This window comes from Desmodus rotundus, chromosome 2 (genome assembly GCF_022682495.2).
Source record: "Desmodus rotundus isolate HL8 chromosome 2, HLdesRot8A.1, whole genome shotgun sequence".
NCBI lineage: Eukaryota > Metazoa > Chordata > Mammalia > Chiroptera > Phyllostomidae > Desmodus > Desmodus rotundus.
Genome location: NC_071388.1, coordinates 147849757 through 147863657, shown reverse-complemented (window position 1 = coordinate 147863657; position 13901 = coordinate 147849757). Strand labels below are relative to the sequence as shown.

Genomic DNA, 13901 nt, shown 5'->3' with positions numbered 1-13901 from the left:
CATGCATACATAAAATTGTGTGTAGATGTGTCAACTGTATCTCAACAAAGCTGGAAAAAACAAATACATTTGCCCTCTCAAAACACTCAGCAGGGCCCTGGCCAGGTAGAGCTCAGTTGTCTAGAGCATCATCCCAGTAACATCAAGGTTGTGGGCTCGATTCCCGGGTCAGGGTACATGGTGAGAATCAATCAATGAATGCATATCAGTGTTCCTCTCTCTCTCTCTCTTTCTTTCTTTCTTTCTCTCTCTCTCTCTCTCTCTCTCTCTCCCCCCCCCCACACACACACACCCCCTTTCCCTCTCTAAAGTCAATTTTTAAAAAAGATTATTAAAGTCTTACTAAAACAAACACTGAATGTGTTACTAATAATGAAATTACATCTGAAATGCAGTATTCCCTAGTCTCTCGGGGGGGGGGGGGGGGGGGGGGGCGGGGTGCTTGTCCTAAGACTCACGCAGAAGTCACCTGCAGGAGGACAGACTACAGGAGAGAAAACTGCTCACAATCAAGTCCCTGCACTGGGCCTCACCCTCAACGGAGGTCCCCTACGAGTCCACGTGGGTACGGAATTCTCTCTGCTACCTGTTTTATAAAGATGAGGTACACTTATAGAAGACACAGCACCTATCCTCAACCATCAGACATAGGGAGCACGCAAACACATGAATCCAAAAAAAAAAGGACAAATGATGTGGCTGATAAAAGAAAAAGTAAAATGCTGTGCACAATTTCTAGAAAGGGAGTCATTCCAACGGGCAGCCAGCAAGAAAGGCAGTGTGGAAACCCTGATTCAAGAGAAGAGAAGAGAAGAAATCTGGCAAGAGATACAACGTAGGGGGAGGGCAAAGAGAAGGAAGAATGGACATTCCAGGAATTTCCCTAAATACTGATAAACAGGTCAAATTCCTTGGCACAGGAAATCGCTTCATACCAAAAAGGTTTCCAAGTTCCCACTAATGACTGAATTGTAAACAATGTTGTCCAAAATAAGAAATCTCTAGAACAATAAAATGCTTTGGACACTCACCAAATCAGAGCACCATTTCTAACATTCAATTTTACTTCCCCACAAACTGCAAATACCCGCTAAATGATTCAGAAATAATGCATATGACAATAAGAAATACAAATATTTAGGAAACCAGAAAAACGGATACCAATTTTACCATCCCAGGGCACATTTTAGACTAATTCCAAACATGTTTACATGTACACGAGAAGAATCTGCACTGGCCATGTAATAAGGCCCCAAACCGTCCTACCCTCAGTAAACAAATACTCAGCCAACCTCCAAGATCAAAGAATTTTTGTGACCCCGGTATCAGCATTTGGAAATGCTTTCCTCACATCTGATTCATAACCTCACCAAGCTAAGTAATGTTGGGCTTTTATTGGTAATGTTAAGTATAAAAAGTTGGTGAGCATGAGGGAGGAAAGTAAAAAATATTTTAAACAAGTAATCCATAAGTCCTTTTCCTCTGACACTTTACAAGGCGGAATTTTCACAATTAAATTTTATAGCCGTTCAAATGCTGGATGATGTGATCAAGGAAAATACATCAGTATAGACACTTGGTAGTAATAACTTATCAGATTACATTTGCCAAAATCCAAATCCTTTAAATGCACCACAATGTGTTTGGATTAAAGTGTTCCCTAATTCATGAGCAAGAAAACCCCCAAATCAGTGGTTAATACTTATATTAATAACAAGATCTTGAATCTTTGTAAAAGTCTAGCCTGAGTAATCAATATACTTTATATTTTGAACTAAGGAAATGAATCTGTTCATAATTTTTAAAAAGATTTCCTTCTTTCAGAAGTTACTGTAACAAAGAAAAAACCTGCTCTCAGATTTCTTATAAGCCCTAGTTTTGCTTAATTTCAACCCACATATTTCTACATTACAACCAAGACCACTGGTCTGGGTGCTGTTTGTAGCTTGTTTACCTGGGGATTTTTTGTTTGATCTTGACTGTGCCGGGTGAGACTGTCGAGGCAGCAGAGGTGATGAAGGCAGAGACATGGAGACGCCTCTGGCCAAGCTCACCCTGTAGGTGTCATCTGCTACAGGAAGACTGCTCACAGAAAAGTCGTCGCCAGGGCCAGGAGGCAGGGATGGGGGGGAAGTGTCTGGACCAAAGTCACTTCCTGGAGTGGAGAAAACAAACCTCTGGTTAGATCATCCATTGCAGGTAGAAGCAAATTTAATTCCTAAGAACTAACTGCGTTCTTACAATGTAATTCCCCTATATCATATGTGTGTGACGAATTTTTAACAACTTTTTTTCTCTACCACTCTTACGACTTTTGACCCTGTGAGGGAAAATTCAGGTTTCACCACTCAAGTATCAATAAACTGCCTCATACCCTTTCAACACCATACCAGTAGGTCTGCTTTCATTCATAACAATGGGTCCAGAAAGCCACTGATCTGAGATTAGACTAAGATCAAGTATGAATGGCTCAGAAGCAGCTTTGATTTCAGCCTAAAGTAAAGGAGGGGGTTACTGACCTTACTATAGGTACCAGGAGAATAGACTCAAACACCAAGATCCATTCCACAACTCTCTGGCCTCCCACCACTTCTCTCCAATAATGACGACCAAGGGAGGGTCTAGCCTACTTCAGCATTCCTCCCCAGCCCCATACAGCTCCTCCCATCTGATGCCCTTCACACTTCCCATGGCACAAGGTGGGTCATCCTATAACTCAACCAGCCTAAACCCTTAGTCACGAGACTGGAACCGTGGTTCACTTCTTAAGCAGGTTCTTCTTGGCATTCAGACCCTAAATGAACCTCAGCCAAACAAGCTTACTATTATGAAATTAAACATTCTAGAGTAAACAGATCCAAACGAAAAATACAAAGGTGCTATTACAGTGAGGAGAATATACATGGAAGGGAACATGTAGGCTAGGACCAGCTTCACTGGGAAAAACAAAACAAAACAGCCAATTCCATCCTCAAGTTGTCAGACCACAGGCCCTTCTCCTATGGTTCCCCTCAGACCCACCACCTCCTCCCCTGGCCCCCATGAGAGGCAACTGAGGAAATGCAAGCAGAGGAGGTAAATCATTATCCTGATGATTAAAAACATCTTCAAGCTTTAATGCACAGCAGAACTGGAAAGCTTAGGCAGTACTCCACAAGCCAATCGGCCCGGCAGATGCTGTCCCAGTGACCCTTACCACGCCCCCCAGGCTGAGCACTCAAGGCCTGGGTGTGAACTGGGGGCTGCCCCGCCAGGCAGGCACTCATCTTTGGCAGGTCCTTGTGCACAAGGCTCAGACGGGATGCCACCCAAACCATCCAGTTCAAACTGCATCCCTGGGCTTGTTTTTCCTGTTAGCAGGGGTGGTGAAGCAGGGAGTCACCCCACCAGACCTGGAGGGGGTGGCGTTTAAAAGAAGCAAACAAGTTGAAGCCTGACTTTCAAAGGCAGCTCAAAACCACCCGAGCTGTAAACAGAAAAGCCACAGTGCCAGAACAGGTAAGCAGGCAACATCAGTAAAGTAATGTCAGTCTCACCTGGGCCGGCTATGCTTGAAGGGGTTTTACTAAACTTGGAAACTGAAGATTTATCACTAAAAGCCGAAATGACTGATATTTGAAGAAAGAAACAAGAATTACCAGGAGTTTTCAAAAACAAGAACATTCATGCAAATGCCCGAGACAAACATGAGTCTCTCCCTGATGAAAGGAAGCAGACAGGAGTTACAGGGGCTCCTTACCTCTTAAGTCCATGCGAACAGCGATGTCCCCACAGCGGTCCTCCTACAACCCTCCACCCTGCTTCCTGAGTCTTCACTGTGAGATAGCACTACCTCCAATCCCCAGGACCCGGGAGCCAGTCTCAAGCCTAAAATCTTGTAAAAACCGCCTCCTGAGGTCTTGAGGAAGGACATGACGTTTCCCAGCTGCCTCTCCTTCAACTGCCTGGCAATGAAATGGATCTTAAGGCAGAGCTGGGGTGCAACATAAGGCCTACCCGCACTGGGGCTGAGTGCCCACTACATCGAGGAGACCTGTGAAAGTAGAAGGGACAGTTGTTTTCTCTGGGCCAATACTTGGTGGTCACAACCAGTCCCAGCACAATGGTGTCACCTTAGGGATGCAAACAGGTGCTGCGCCTGCAAGAATGGTGCCTGGTCATCCTGGATGTTTAGCAAGAAACACTAGGAGACAGACCAGACCTTGGAAAGCACTAAGGCCTTCATAGCCCACAAGCCCAGGGGGCTACACACAGGGGACACAGGACAGGCCCCTGAAGAGGTGACAGTGTTTTTCCTCGTGGTTTGAAGAGGACAGCCTTGCCCTGGGGCCGTCCTTGTGTTGCCTAGGTCACTGACTGGGGTGGTCAGTGCCCTGGCCAGGCAGGGGCAGGCGCTCTGACAAGGAAGGCACTGTCTTTGCTACTCACACACAAGTATTTCTGACCTATACAAAAACATGGCCACCTGAATTTCAAGTCTCCTAATTTGGATGCGGATGCAAAATTAGGAAGAAATGCATGTATTGTGACAATACCAGAAATAAAAAGTAAAGCCCATTACTGAGAAAGGGTTTATTTTCTTACTTAGTATCCTCTAATGTGACTCAGGAGAAACTGGGGGTTCAAGGGTAAAAGAGAATTAAGAGTTTCCTAATTACAAAGTCTGCCCATCAACTTTGTTTGCATTAAGCAAAACAAGTATTTTCATTAACTGCAAGCCCGGCAGGGGTGGTCTCCAAGCGTACCGGAACCACGAGGACCCCCAGCCCCCGGAGCAGCTGTGCTCCTGTACTCCGGTTCTCTGTGGTCAGCAACAAACCGGGACTTAGAGGCAGGGTCTGGGGAGGAAGGGCTTCTATTCCAGTTTACTTTGACATTGCACTATAGTCTCAGTGCCGAACATGTTCTGTTGGTTTGTTTTGAAGATACAGTGAAAGATCCCTAAGTTCCAGCTTCCTTTTATTACAAAGGGAGAGAAGTTTTATGTGAGAACAGATGGCACAGAGCACGTGGGGTGACCCAGTGGCTGAGAAGCTAAAGACAGAAGCTGTGAGTCTGGTGCTTTAACTGCACAAGGGCAAAGGGGTTCAGGTCAAAGTCAGTGCAAGAGCATCACAGGGATGCAGACGACGCCAGTGGTGGAAAGCGAAAATCTCTCAGGGGCACCCACGAGAGCTATACAATATTGGTCTGGGCAACACGACACCAGAAATTCTCTGGTTGATTTAACATTCCTCAGCAAATGCTTAAAGAGGTTTAAGAGGTATTAAAAACATTTCACGGCCACGACCAGCACAGCTGGCACATGTCTTTGAGCCCTGAATAGATGGGTTTCTCTTAACTGTGACCTGTACTATTCCCACCTCAGTCAAGTGATGGGAAGCACGCTGCCCGCTGCAGCAGCAGAAAGGCCCAGGCCAGGGAGGACCATCCGTCCTCTCCAGGGTAAGAGCGCCATGATATCAACCACGAAGGATTTACCAGGCCTCCTCCAGTTCCACCGGCAGGTGTTTCCCATGGAACATTTACACACCATGGCCACTCCTATCCAGCCCAACATGCCTTTAATCTCAGAGAGCATCAAATCCAGTTACACTGTTTTCCAGACAGAAAGCTAGAGCCTGGGTGGGGGTGAACCACGAGGAGAAGGTTACAACTTTCCTTCAAAGTCTCCCCAACTGGCCAGCTCAGACTCTAACATACTCACTATTCTACACAATTAAGCACTTTACTTTGGGGGAGGGGGTGAAAGGGAGATCCCTCAAACAGACATGCTTTTAAGTAAGTTAAATCCATAAGGGGTCAGCAAATTTTTGCTATACAGGTCACATATGGTCTCTGTCATTTATTTACACACACACACACACACACCTTTTCTCATTTTAAAATCATCCATTCTCCAAGTTCCAAAAATAAAAGACTAGAAAGGGCACGGTGCATAAGGTTCTTCCTGTGTGTAACAAATGTAAGTAAATGCACACACACAACAGAACTGTAAATCCAAGTCACAGGTTGCAAAGATAATGGAATTATCAAAGGGGATAAAGCCGTCCAATTAGACCTTTTACAATGGCAGAAATGGCTTCTGATAATAGTTCTTCATTTTATTTTTTTCACTACTACAGACTGTGGAAAGGGATTTAAATGCATAATGAAAGAAAGTGCGACTCGGAAGATAATGCAAGTTTAAAGGCAGCTATGCAGAATGGCAAGCAAAGTCCAGCGTTACAGATTAAAGTACAGCGAGTGCAGGATTAGAGAAGGCTTTTTCTTTTTTTCTCTTTAAAAAAAGGAGGGCAACGGAGCCAGGGAGATGAAAGTAAAAGCACATTTCAAGAAAGAGTAGACCTGAGAAAGGCAAGGGCGAGCTCAGACATTCAGGTAAATAGGTCTGCAGATGCAGGAAATAAAATTTCCATTTATCGTTCCGTTGAAGTGGCTGGAAGGGGGGGGGTGGGGGGAGGGATGAAAGCTCAGAATAGAAAGAGAAAAGATGTTCTGTTTATCCAGTTCCAGAAAATGGGGCTTGGGTGAGACACTTAACTAGGGCATTAAATGTTTTGGCATCTTTTATGTGGTCCCTGCCTGGAGTGCACTAATGTTTCTTAAACATATTTTCTAACAGAAGGTTTTATAACCATATAACTCATATATTTACAGAAACCTAGAAAATTGGGAGAGATTTCCTCCCACAAGACCCAATATCACTCCTGGCGACTTCAGAAGGCACTCTCTGAAACTGAAAGCGCTCTCAACCATTTTACATCCCACAGGATCTCCCCAAGTAGCCAGCCAGACTGATGGGTAATGTGCATTTTCAAAAAGAAATATTAATGTGCCCGAGAAAGCAATTTTCTAGAACATTATTCACACAGTCCTGAGTAATTCTCAAACAATCCTGCTAAGCGGCAACAAAGCAGTGAACCCCCAGAATACAGAGAAACCTCGTCAGTAGGACATGGTTGGCCTTTTGTCTTCAAAACTCTGCCAAGGGGATTCTAAATAGAAATCAGTAAGTGCCAGCTTCACAGTTTATTCCTAATACTCCACAGTTATAGAACCAAATGTACTTTATACCGAAACAGATGATGAGTACACAGACAGGCTTTTCCTCTCTAATTGTCAAAGACTTCCCTCGAAGGTATGTCAACAGGCAGAGCTGCTTAGTTTTAAGTATGAACTCAGAAAAACTCCCACTCCCAAGCCCCCAGAGGGGTACACTTGAAAATAAAAAATATGTGTTTTGTTTGTTTGTTTTGGATAGACCGTGCGTTGGGACCGGGGTTCCGGCTCTTCCTATCTATGACCCCTCACACCCTCACAGCCACTCCACGAAGCAGGCACCAATCTCGCGTCCCTCCTTCAGTAAGCAAACTGAGGCACAGGAAGCATCAAGTATCTTGCCAGAGGAAAGTGGCAAATGGCCAAGTTGAATTTCAACCCAGAGTCCATGCTCTTGGTGAAGCTCCCCTGAGAAAAGGCTACTGGCATAGGTCTTCGATATTACGTCATTTTGCATATTTAATAGGAAAAACCAAAAATAGTATATGTAGGTCTACACGCAGTTCTGGGCCACTGTGGGAAGAAACCCATTCCCTCATCTATTTCCGATTTTTGTGCTGGCTGGTTAATTAGGCCCGCAGCACTCCTGGAACACTCCGCTTGGGAGGAGCCCAGGCCCAGCGATCATTAATTTCCTCTCGGCCCTGCTGTATGCTGTTACCGCACCAGCGAAGTGGATCTGAGACAGAGCTTTAGTCATCAAGCACCCTAAATGGTCTCTTCTCATTTCACCCCGTCCTGGAAATTCATTACTCCTGCAGTCCTTGCGGCCTGCCACCTTTGCGCCGTGAGTGCACCGAATGCGTTCGCCACACACGGAACAAAGGCTCCTCCCCCTCTGCCTGGCCCGGGCGAAGGAAGCAGTGCGGCAGCTGTGGGCAAAAGCAAGCTGGCAGGGTTCATCTTAAACCTGCATGGGGCCCATTAGTCTACATCTCCTCATCAGGCACACTCCATACCCGGGTCCCGTCAGGCCCGCCCCACTCAGATTCTGAGGTCTGCCAGGCCTGCTGCTACTGCGAATGATGAGTTCCCAGTCCTCACACAGAAGGAAGCCTGAGTCCCTCCCAGGGAGGCCGTCCTAGCAAGTGTGGGGCAAGGAGCTCAGGTGCTGGTCGTCAAAGCTCACCAGGTGAGACTGGTGTGCAGCTGGGATTGAGAATCACGGAGTCAAGAAGGTGGTCAAAAGGATTTGTGTTCCTGTTAGAAGACACAGAGGTGGGAGAGATGAAAAAAGGAACCTGAGTTTCCATTGCTCAAACTGTATCTGTAACATGCACACATGTGAGTGCACACACATGTGCCCATACACCGCGTTCATACATAGACAGATGCAAACATGCACTCTTGCACATGCACGGAGGGTCTGCAGAAGGACACTCAGGGGCCAGCAGCAGCAGCTGCCTCTGGGAACTGGAGCTGGCCGCCGGGGAGTGTGAATGAAGAAGGCGTGCGCTTTCATAGGGTTTGCATCTTTTCTGTGTGCACACATTCCCTCTAAATATTCTAAGTGTACGTTCCCTGGGATTGAGCCATGTGTAGTTGTGAAGATCTGCAGTCTCAATGGGCCGCCTGCCATGGCCTAACTTGGCAAGTGGGTGAAATGAAGGTCTAGTTCACACAAACTGATCTATGGGAACTTTTCTCTCTGGATGAAACCCACCCCCCACCAAAAAAAACACCCAAAACAGTAAATGGTGGGACACGGAGAAACCTAGCTTATTAATAAAAGAAATGGGAGTATCTTCTTGAAAATTCAAGGATAGAGAAAAAAAATTCAGTAAACTGCCTGGCACCCTCTACAGATATAGGGTAACATAGCCTCCGGCCCTTTCACACGGCGCTTCCTTTTTGATCGCTTCACCTAGAGGGCAGACTAAGATTAAAGGGGAGGAAAGAATGGCAACAGCTAAATTATGGCCCACATTCATGCATGAAGAGAGCAGAATAAACAGCCCAGAAAGTCCACTTGGTGACACACAAGCTTGAGGGGCCTACCCAAGATGCAGAGAAAGGGTCAAGCATTTTCATGATATGAGAAAAGATTATAAATATGGAAAACAAAAGGTGTTGCTGAGAAAAAAATACTCAACGGAAAGAAAAACAATCATTTTTTAATTGAGTTTTGCAGATTTAAAAGGACCCACCATGCTTTAGGCTGTTTCCCTGAAGGGAGACCCACACCTAGACTCATCCTGGCAAAACTTTTGATAGTTTAGGAAAAAAATTATCATAAAGATCCAGGTAACTACATGTGGTTTAAAAAAAATTAATGGGATACAAAATCACAAAGACTTCCATAGGAACCAGAATCTGAAACCCAACTGCCCTCAGACTTCTTGTATTAGTTCCCTGGGCTGCTGTAACAAAGCACCAAAACCTGGGTGTCTTAACAACAGAAATGTATTCTCACACTCACATTTCTGAAGGCTGTAAGTCCAAACTCAAGTTGTTGGGCAGAGTTCACGCTCTCTCTGCAGGCTCTAGGGGAGAATCTGGTCAACGCCCTTACCTTCGTTTCTGGTGATCCTCGGCTTTCAGACACATCACCCCTATCTGCCTCTATAATCACAGGGAATTCTTCTGTGTGTGTCTCTTCTCTTCAAGAACACCAGTTATGATGGACTAGGGCCACCCTAATACAGTATGAGCTCTTCTACATCTACAAAGACCCTACTTCCAAATATGGTTACTTCCACAGGTACTGAGGGCTGGGACCTCAACCTTACCGTTTTGAAGGACACAGTTCCACCCGCAACACTTACCTTCTTCTTCTACTGAAAGACGAATTCAAAAAAACAACATCTATGAAACCTGAGGGAGCAGGCAGTGCGATAGAACCGTGTAAAACCAAACCAAGTTTTCTACTGACTGCCACATCAACCAGAAAAGCACTCAACGACTCAGAAAACACACACCCTATTTAATCCTTCTTGAGAAAAATGTTGCGTAAGAGTCAAATTTAATTACTCAACAATGGGGACATTACGATTTTTAAAAAAGCAACAAACTATAACCCAAGCCTAGCCTTCAAATGCTACCCTCAACTGCCCCTCTTCTGCTTCCATTCCCTTCTCATGCAGGAAATGTGTTTTTCCGAACAATATCCTTCGATCCCTAGGGCAGAAAGAATCTCTTACTTTCTATCTGGTGACCTCCTTTGCCCCGTGCCAGAACTTGTTAACAATGGCTAACATTTTTTACTTGACTGTGACACAGAGCAAAGAAAGCTCTCTTCACCCCCTCTTCCCTCCAAACAAGCAGAGGAACACACCGCAGTGACCATTCTCATTGCCAAGGAACCGAAATTACCAAGAAGAAAAATTTGAGTTTACCCTATGGCCAACATTTTGTGAAACATGTGGGATAAACCTTTAAGCCAGTATACACAGTTTTGTACATGCCTTAGGATGACAATGTGAAAAGAATGTGCACCACAAAAAGTGAAAAGTAATTTCAATGAAAAGTAGGTGGTGGTGATTCCTAAGAGAGTGGAAGTAGCAATGGTTTTTCTCCCTTTCTTTTACGTTTTAAGTTGACCTATGTTCTGACATTTTTATATCAAGAATATTTTATACAACATGCATTTCCCATTAAACATTTATTTGAAACATAAATTTGGACCCATCTCCTTTTATTTCCAGGGGTTTCCCAGCCAGCAGCCACCCCACCCCTCCCTCCCCCGCACATACCCCTATCAAGTTCCTGCTCTCTGAGTCCCTTTCCCTGGAAAGGAGGGCTCCCTTTTTCATGCCCAGGCAGCTCTGACTATACCTACTGGTTTTAATCAATCCACCTGGCTCAGACTTGCCCTTGTCCATCTTGCACAAACTGTCCAGTCATCTCTCGCCCAGGTCTCACTGATGTCGGGTGGTCTTTCTCATTGGTTGTTCACCTAGTGCGTGCAGTCCTGGACTGGCTTCCTCCTACAGCCAGCACGCAGTCCAAGACGCAGTTCCTTACCCTACATACTTCAGAGTAATTTGTAAAGGGAACCTAGCTACCCTGGCTCTGTCTACACTGTCTTCTCTGCTTTTAACTTCCAATCTCCAACCAATTAATCCTTTCCCTACTGTAAATTTTCCCCAATGCCACCACCTGAATATACCCTTTTAATTTATAACAATATAGGAAACTCGTCTTTTTCCACATAGCTTTCTTGGGGGGGGGGGGGGTAGGGGAGTGGCACCCGGGATGATGAGAAATCACCACGCTGCACATCTCACCTCTATGTGAGTGGCACCCCAGAACGGGCAGTGAGGTGGCCCTGGGCACTACACACCTGCTTGCCAGCTCCTAAGGCCCTTGTCCTTCTCAGTTACACACCTAGCCCCGCCATGACTGCTGAGAACACTGACCCTGAACTTCACATGAAGGGAGCACCTAAGTAACACATAGGGTTTATACTGAGTTCTGTTTTAACTACACATGTAATGCTCATTGGATGTATTTGCCCTAATAATGGCGATGATTACGCTGGCAGTTATTAAGACCTTACTTTGTGTACCAGACATCTTGCTGAGCACTTGATATATATTAATGTATTTATATATCCTATTCCACTTAAAGTAAGTGCTGCCATCACCCCTTGTTACAGATGGCTTAAAGAGGCTGAGATGTATAGGCTCCCACTGCCTATCAGTGAAAAATCTGGATTTGAACATGGACAGTCTGAGCCCACAGTCAGAATTCTTCATCACTGAATCACACTGGATGTATCGTGTGGATCCCCTAGCCAAGGTGCATACCAAACATGGAGTACTGTTTGGTGTTGGAGAAATTCTGACTATCATCCACAGATAATTTAGCAAGTCATGTTTTCTCTGAATGATTATCATCAGGAACATTCTGTCATATTGGACACGCTGACATTTTGGGGGTGGAAAATAAGTGGAGGGAAAAGGCCTTTAGAACAATACCCTAACTGGTACACCACCCCCTCACTAACTACGCAGATGCAAACTCTGGCAGGCCTGTCAGCATAGCTGGCTGCCAACAGGCCTCATTAGAAGAGGAGGAGAGAATACAAGGGAGCTGCTACCACTTATCTTACTTCAACTCCTTACAAGGAAAATGGGATCTGTAACCACTGGGGGGGAAAAAAATGACTCAAAGTTTCTAGGCAGCATTTAAAGTTTCTTCCCCACAAACACACATTAAAAATGCAATACACCCAGTTCAGTGCATTTTCCAGAAAGAAGCAGACTAAATCAATTGTGTACATGTGACTATTTAACAAGATCCTTTTCAGGCCTGTATTGTGGAGGCAGGGAGTGGGGAAAGAATGAGATGACTTTACATTTTCTGCCTCTGTCATTTTATTTGTTATATTCTTCCCCCATCATCACCGCCAAAAAAACAAATAAATAAATCATTGCTCAGTTTTTGAAACAGCAGCCTCAATGACATGTCTGGTAAAATATCTTAGCAACAATGTCAATATTGTCTCACCACAGCCAACCATATTAACATTCCACTCTAATCATGAATTCTCAAATATAAAGCGAATGAGAGTTACTCCATTCATTCTCTGTGTTTCACTCTGGGAAAATTGCCTCTAACGTTTTCTGTACAGTTGCATGTAAAATAAACATCGAAATTATATTCAACAGCTAGTAGTTTTTTGTGTATCTAACTTGAAAGTGTGAGAAGAAGTAAACGTTGATGAGGAATCAACATAAACACAAGAACCAAATAAAACAGACTGACGAACTACTTTGATCAAATCCTGCCCCTTGTTGTTTCTGTAATGGAATCCTTTCGCTCATCTGCTTGTACGTCTATATTCAATTCATCTTTACAAAGCTGCCAAGAACAGGGTTTACTAGATAACAGGGGAGCTCTTTCTCCTAGGAGTTTTCAAAGTCACGTGCACACCCCTCGGCTGCGGCTGGTTGGAGCTGTCCCCGCACACACACAGGAGCAAACGGCACACCAGTGGCTCCAAAACCTGGCCACCCACTCAAAAACCATTTTTAAAAAATACAGAATCTCAGGCCCCACTGCTGGTGAGCGATTTAGGAGGTCTGATGGGAATTTGATTCACAAGTGGCTCCAGAGAATCAGCCAAGCTTGGGAATCACTAGATAGCTTCACTAGAGCCAGTTCTTGTGAGGCCGAGGTGAATACCAAATCACAGGGACACAGCACCTTTGAGGGCACCACACCTCTCTGCAGAGCACTGGTAAGGGATCCTTGCAGTCAGGCCTCACATTCCTGCCCCCACCCCTTCTGCCAGCAAACACAGGCCCTCCCAGGCTGTTATAGCAACTGTCCCACAGCACTAGGCCAAGACCAGGCTATCCCTGCGGCCTGTCCTCCATCTGCTCCAGGGGGAATGCTCAGGGCCATGTCCGCCACACAGACAAGGAACGAACGAAACACACATGTACATTTAAGACACCACTGACTAAAGCCTGAAAAGGAGGGTCGAGGGGTGAAAAAGCAAAGGAGCCAAAATGGTGTAGAAAGTACCACACAATGTAACAGCACACACATAAGATGTTTACTAAAATCCAGGCACTGTTCTAAGTAGTCTAACTCACTGAATACCCAGGACAACCAACAATCCTAGAAAGTAGACACTGTTAGTATCCCCACGTTACAGATGCAAAAATGGAAACAGGGAGGTTGTACACCTTGACCCAGGAATTGAACCTACGTAAGCAACCTGGCTGTTACACTGCCCTGCACATAGGCTTTGGAGACAGACAGTCAGACTGGATTCAAATCCTGGCTCTGCCACTTAGTAACTGTAGTCTTCAGTCAGTTCTTTAACCTCTACTAATAAGCTATTGATTATGTGAGGTAACTGTTTATAAGTATTTAACACAACCTCA

At 45.1% G+C, this 13901-nt stretch overlaps 1 protein-coding gene across 6 annotated transcripts in view; it reads right to left on the bottom strand.

Annotated features, from left to right (window-relative positions):
- The window catches only part of TANC1 (tetratricopeptide repeat, ankyrin repeat and coiled-coil containing 1), a 217733-nt gene that overhangs the window by 119242 nt on the left and 84590 nt on the right, over positions 1 to 13901 (bottom strand). For 4 of the 6 annotated variants that reach the window (XM_024579816.4, XM_045187354.3, XM_024579817.4 and 1 more), the window contains one exon: positions 1955 to 2155. In XM_024579816.4, the coding sequence (XP_024435584.2) occupies positions 1955 to 2155 (201 nt within the window). Of the gene's footprint in view, positions 1 to 1954; positions 2156 to 2519; positions 2597 to 9827; positions 9848 to 13901 lie in introns of those variants that run through there. The other 2 variants (XM_053918705.1, XM_045187358.3) reach the window with 2 other exon arrangements.